This window comes from Brachionichthys hirsutus, chromosome 18, assembly GCF_040956055.1.
Source record: "Brachionichthys hirsutus isolate HB-005 chromosome 18, CSIRO-AGI_Bhir_v1, whole genome shotgun sequence".
NCBI lineage: Eukaryota > Metazoa > Chordata > Actinopteri > Lophiiformes > Brachionichthyidae > Brachionichthys > Brachionichthys hirsutus.
Genome location: NC_090914.1, coordinates 2127022 through 2133793, shown reverse-complemented (window position 1 = coordinate 2133793; position 6772 = coordinate 2127022). Strand labels below are relative to the sequence as shown.

The following is a 6772-nucleotide window of genomic DNA, read 5'->3' as shown; positions in this document are numbered from 1 at the left end:
GTGGCAAAATATAGAGATTTTTGGTGGAGTCTCTTCTCAAAGACGAGAGAAGTTCACAGAGGCTGTCCGTGAACACGTGCCTTCCTTATGTTCCTTTGTCAAAATTCTCAGTCACGTTCCCTCCAGTGCTGAAAAAATAAATTTTAAACTCTTAAAATGACCCTTTCCTCTTTTTGCTTCCCAAAACGTATTTACTTCTTTGATGTGCTTTAGCATCCATGGGAGATTTTAACACACATCAAGGGTCAACGTGGGAATTGCTCAATGGGCTTATCCAGCTCTATTTCTGTGAGTGGAGGAAGAAACTGGAATGGTGGGACAGCGGAGTGCTGAAAACTGTCTGTCCTGATTCTGTGTTTCCAGTCTCTCTAAAGCCAGGGCCTGAAAGAAATGTTGCAGGCATTTTGGCTAAAGCACAGTGGCTTTGTGGCCCTCCATCCTTGGCAGCCTGGGGTCCTGTACTGTCCCCATGGTAACAAGCAGTGGATGGCTGTCTTCCGGAATAGCCGACTGGACTAGAGATACTGAGGTGGGAACGGAGGCCCCCCTCTGGTGAGCTGCTGAGGAGGTGTGGATGGATGCGCCCTGCTGGGTTGGAGGAGGTGGAGGGTTGGGGTTACCTTGGGCCACCTCCAGCTGCACACCTTGCTCCTGGTAGCCGTAGCCGATGTTACCACAGGGAAACCGTCTCAGTCTGTAGAGAGGAACTGGGGGCAATGCGGCTGAATCTAAAAGCAGAGGCGATTGGCCAGCAGGAGGTGGTGGAGGGGGCAACAGAGGTCTGCAAAGGCTCTGCTGCTGCTGCTGATGGTGCAGCATCTGGAGCTGGTGCTGCTGCTGGAGCTGCTGCTGGAACTGCTGCTGCTGGAGACCCAGCGCCCCCGCCACCTCGGCCACAGTCCGGCCCACATGCTCCTGCCCCTCACCTGGCACTCGGGCAATGCTTCCTCCTGCTCCCCCGACTCCTGCCTGCCTCTGCTGCTGCTTCCTCTGCTGAAGGAACCACGAGCCGTACGTTGGGTTCCAGAGGCTGGTGTTCTTCCCGTTGTGGGCCTCCTTCTCTGTCAGGTGGCCCTGGGCGAATGCCAGGTTGATGTGGCCACCCTCAGGACTGGGATGGGTGGTGACGGGAGCACCTTTGGCAGTGGAGGTGACTGTGTTATTGTTTGTCATGGAGATGGAGGTCTGCTTTTGAGGCTGCGGGTGCTGGTGGAGGTATGGCTGGGGCTGGCCCGACATTTGTGCCTTGGCCTCTGGCACTGTGCTAATCACAACAGTGTGCTCAACTCTCCTGTTCTCTTCTGTAGGATAGCATGGGGGCGGGGGAGGGGGTGGAGCCTCCTCATCAGGCAGCTGGGCATTCACCATCACGGTCGGCGCTGAGGGGTCATCGGGTTGTGTGGCTCCATGCTCCTCCTCTTCAGGTACAGGTCCGTACTCTACAGGCAGGGGCACGGTCACCACATCAGGGTCCTAACATTGGGTGGAGAGATAGAGTTATATTTCAGTGGTACTAGTATTATCATTGATATTTGTGTTGTTAAATTTTTCAATCGGGCATAATCTCAGGAAACCTGCCACCAGCAAACTAAATTATTTGCAGCTATTTACTGAGTATAAAAATACACCAAGATCTATTGAGGACTGCCCGTTGTATTAATACTTCATCAAAGACGGCCTTCAAACGTCACCTGCTGAAGATGTGCAATGACAGTTTGCAGCCAGAGGAACCGTCTTATCTGATACTAGTAGAAATGAGATCAGAGAAATAAAAATGTGCTCTCTTATATAATCAGAGACCATTTGTTAAGGAGTTTGTATATATTAAGTGTATTTATATATTTTTTCATACATGGATCATGTTTTTCAGTTTCACGTTCCTTCACAAATGTCTGAAAAATAAACCTTTGCCAGCCATAACTTCTCTGCAAGCTGATTCACTATAACAGCCCTCCAACATTGGAGATTTCATAGAGTTTAATATATCTCCACAATCCTAATATTGAAAATATTGCGACATCCCATCGCTAAGAGATGGTAAAGTGCTGCTGGTATGTCCCAGCTAAAGTTGTATCAGCTTTTATAATGCGAGCAAAAATATTTCAATGTGGTTTATAATCTTTATAGATTAACTGCTCAGCATTAAATTGAGAGTAAATTAACACAAATTAGAGAAATATTGCACCGTTTGAATCGGACCAGAGGCAACAAGTTAGTATGCATTGCTCTTTTAGCTACCTGTAAGCAGTAATCAATTCTCTCCAGGATAGTTGAGAAGTTTGGCCTGTCTTCAGGCTGATGCTGCCAGTTCTGAGTCATTATACGGTACCTGAAGACACACAGAAACACACACGTGAGCAGATGTGGAGAAACCAGACTCATCTATTGCAACAGTTTCACAGACCCTGGGATTGCCTCAGTATTAAAGTCTAATCTACTCCCTATCATTTCCACTGCCTTCTGGTTCACACGCTCTTTGTGTTTCATGTCTGGTTTGTTATTTCTTTTATTCTATGTAGTCAGCGCCCCAAGGATCACGTTGTTGTCACGAGCAGCACACGAATGTATTCAGTGTCTGTGCGTGGAGCTGCACTTACACTGGCCCGGGGCAGTTTTTCGGCGGGTCCATTCTTCCACCATTGGTTACAAACTCCAGCACTTCCTGGTTACTGCGACTCGGGTATGGCATGTAGCCCAATGAGAATATCTCCCACAGCAGAACCCCGAACGACCTGAGCAAGGCAGAAGATGAGGCTGCGGGTTAGTAAAAGGCAACGCAAGAAAGAGGGTGAGACCGAGGACAGCCGAGTCATAAATTATGAGCATCATCAGTGCTGAATCCTCAAAGGATGAGAGTGGAGGACACAGAGATGCAGGACAAGATGAGAAATAGAAAACACACGTTTGGCACTGAAGGAAGGAGGAGAAGAAAAGAATAGGAGGAAAGCAGGAAGGTTGAGGCTGCAGATGTCTGAAATCGCAGAGAGGACGAACTGACAGATTCTCACCACGTGTCTGTTTTAGATGTGAAGATACCCTCCATGAAGGCTTCAGGTGGCATCCACTTAACTGGCAGCATGGCACGCCCACCCTTCCTGTAATAACTGGCCCTGCGTGCACGTACACACACACACACATGCGAAGTGTTAAATGCTTGACAGTCCTGGCTGGTAATAATCTCAGTGCTATTTGCCTCATAATATCTAAAAAAAGGTTTTTTGTAAAATGAAAACCAGCGTTTTTAGTTTTCCTGTACCGTAACTATGGCAATGCCACAGGAAAAGAAGCCACAGATGAAAAATCAATCATTTGGTAATTAAGTCTTGTTTTGAGCACATGTTCTGCTTCCCAACTAGTTTGTCCGAGCTCCTTATCTCTCTGGAAAGAAGACAATTGAGGCCCATCTGAGATGTTTTTAATGCCGTCTTGTGCCTTGAGAAATGGCCTGATGTGATCTCCTTATCAATAGTTGGTGCTGATGGAGGTCACCCGCCCTGCTTGAGGCGCAGAGGAGTGAACAAAACACAAAGCAGGATCTGCTCAGCTCCCTGCCCTTCCGGTGTCCGTATGGAAAAATGGACACAGATCATTCGCATTGGCCATTAAGGTGATTGGAACGTACATATGCAGAAGCATGACTGCCTGGTCAATTACTACAACATCATCGATGTTTCCTCCTACAATGCCTTTGTGATTTGGAGAGAGATCAACCCGACCTGGATGCCTCGTGAGCAGAACAAGAGGAGGGTGTTCCAGAAACAGCTAGGAAAGGCACTTGTAATTCCAATCATTGAAAGAAGGAAGCACGTTCCCCCCACGCACAGAAGCCTCTGCAGCCGTTGTGTAAGCTATTCAGAATGCCAGAACTCCTGATCAGCCTGAGGATCCAGCTGCCACAGCTGCTGCCCCAGCTGCGGCAAGTAAGAGGAAGAGATGTCAGTTATGCCTGCCAAAGAAGGACTGTGAAACACATACTGTGTGCTGCAGGTGTAATAAATATATTAGCAAAGGCTTTGCATTTGCATACTGCCCTACATGTGCTAATTAGTTGAATGAGTGATGCTGTTTGGTTCACATATTTGTATTGTATTTTTTCTTACATCGTCCTGACAGCGTCCGTTATTTCTGTCTCAAACAGCTCTGTCAGAAACAGCTCTGTCAGAAACGCTCTAAACCCGGAAGCAAAACTACGTTCATAGCGAGCACACGCACGCTGCCATGGTAAAGACACGTGATGGACGTTTCAGCACACACAAATATTTTTTTAAAAATTGAATATGAAACATCATGTAATTACTAGCAGGATAATATAACATCGCTAATAAGCTATAGAATGCCAAGAAAGAAAGCTTTTATTTTGTAATTGAAATGTTACAAATGTTACACTGCAAACACACCTGCAGTAGTTGGGGGGGGGGTTCTCAAGGGCAGTGCTTTGAGGGTAGACTTTAATGAAACTTGTCTCTGCCACAGTCAGTACCCGGAAGTGAATCTCACTAAAAACTCTAGAAAATACTGAACTCTCCAGAAAATATGGAGGAATTTTTCGAAATTTAGAGTATGAGACTGATAATCCTTCCATCGGGGGATTTTGTGAAGGGATTTATGGGCATATCTATTAGGATTGGGAACACCAGTAACACAGATGGAAAGCTGAGCTGAAGATTAGGGAGATTTACAGTTCCTGGAAATCTATAGCACAGATAGAGGCGCTTATTCATTGTGCGAGATGTTCAGTGTGCAGAATGAGACGGGGAAGACAGAGAAGTCGGGCAGACTGCGCTGAATAGGGAATAAGAGAAAACACAATGTGCAGCCTGATTCTTGTGCCTCTTCATAGAGTCAAAGATATTTGCTTTTACCAGGTGTGCACATAAAGCATGCTACTCACCGCTCTTCTATAAAATAAAATGGGTACTATTGTTTACCTGACTTTTGATTTACTGCTGCAAAAATGTGAAAGTGCGCCTGTGGCTCTCATCCCAGAATATAAAATAAAAATCCTCATCTTCAGTGTGACACCCGTCCTCAAAAGAACTCCCTTACATAGCAGGAGGGCCACACCATCAAAAAACAAAAACAACACACTGATGGCACAGGAAACAATCCCAGTCTTGGCTCCGCAGCTTAAGGCTGAGCGATAAAGTCCAAATTAGATCGAGGCACCTGAAAACTGACATCAACATTTAAATCAAGCGCTCCTAATGTGGCCCGCCGTGGGCCTTGTAAAACACCCTCCCTGTGTACCCTGTGCTCTCGTGTGACTCTCGTGAGTGATTCAAAAGTGCCGCTGGTAGTGTGACAAACAGTATATCCCTTGCTTTAATGTCTTACCAGATGAAAACCTTGGAAGATTTCCCTGCTGGTTTGCGCATTCATTTAAACGGTGTCGCGGTGATATTAAAGAGTTTGAGGTGAGAATAATGAGACGGGGCTCCCGACGCAGATTAAAAGATAGCATAGAGGTACGACAAACTTGATGGAGAATAAAAACTTTTTAACAGCTGAACAACCTTTTAAAACTATAGAATTGTACGCTATTATTTCCATGCAGTGAAAATAGAAGGCTAGCCAGTTGTTTTTAAGATAATAGCGTGCATGAAGGGAAGCAGCTAAATTATGTTTGCCTTTTACTCCTACTTTTGTCTTGACCCGTGAGGGGTCGCCACAGCAAATCAACCTTCTCTACTTCACCCTATCCTTTGCATCGTCCTCCCCAACACCAGCCACTCTCATGTCCTCCCTGCTCTCACTGCAGATCACAATGTCACCTGCAAACAGGTGCTCAGAGCTGATCCCTGGTGCACTCCCACCTCTACACTAAACTCCACTGTTACTCCTACTGCAAACTTCTCTGCTGTTGTACAACTGTCATACATGTTCTGAACTACTCTGACATACTTCTCTGCCACTCCAGACTTCCTCATGCAGTACCAGAGTTCCTCTCAAGGCACCCTGTCATAGGCTTTCTCGAGATCCAGATCAAAAATCCTCAGACTGCAGTCGAGCTGGAGAGAGTGTGGGAAGCGAGGGATGTTCATACCACAGCATAGAACAGCAAGTGGAGGCGTTAAGGATGTCGTCCTCCACCAAGTACACACTCCTGACCTCAGCCAAACTGTCTCCAGCACTGATGGACTCTCAGAGGGGCTACAGATATTAAACAGGCCAGAGGGGGCAGTGAAAACCCTGATATTAAATCATTTCATTGTTTTTATTAAAATTCATGTGAGTGTTTTTAAAAGCTTTTTTTCCTCCCCAGGCCGTTTATGTGTCCCTACATGTTTGCTTTTCATTTCTTATTTTCTCAAGACTCAAAAGAATTTCATGGCAGAACAATGAAAGATAACACCATTGGCATCCAGACCGGTTGCCAATGTTATGTCGACATGCTCAACCGCCGCCCCCTTCAGACCTGAAACAGTAATGATTTTACACTAAAACTAGTGGCACAATAGTAAACTAATGTTCCATTTTGGTCATTTATTTAAGATAACGTTTTTAAGCATTTTTATGGACCCCCTCAGAACCATTTCAAAAACCTTACAGTGAGAATATTTTAAAATGAAATGGAAAAACATTTCAGTTTTAAAGCAAACCCTTTTTTTTTTCTTAGCAGGGTCTGACCTGCAGGCAGTTGCATTCTTTCTCATGTCGTCAGTGACCTGTGTTGGTGTACCTGTAAATGTCTCGAGCCATCCCAAAATCTCCAATCTTGGCCACCCGGCCTGATCCTTTGCAGGTCAACAGGCAGTTCCGAGCTGCAATGTCC

The 6772-nt window shown here is 45.9% G+C and overlaps 1 protein-coding gene across 1 annotated transcript in view; it reads right to left on the bottom strand.

Moving 5' to 3' along the window:
• Positions 1-408: 408 nt before the first annotated feature.
• Positions 409-6772, bottom strand: part of alk (ALK receptor tyrosine kinase) — a 163420-nt gene continuing 157056 nt past the window's right edge. Inside the window, exons 25-29 of the mRNA XM_068751629.1 lie at positions 6680-6772; positions 3009-3110; positions 2598-2732; positions 2239-2329; positions 409-1473 (exon numbers count right to left, since the gene is read on the bottom strand). Of these exons, the coding sequence (XP_068607730.1) occupies positions 409-1473; positions 2239-2329; positions 2598-2732; positions 3009-3110; positions 6680-6772 (1486 nt within the window). The remainder of the gene's footprint in view (positions 1474-2238; positions 2330-2597; positions 2733-3008; positions 3111-6679) is intronic.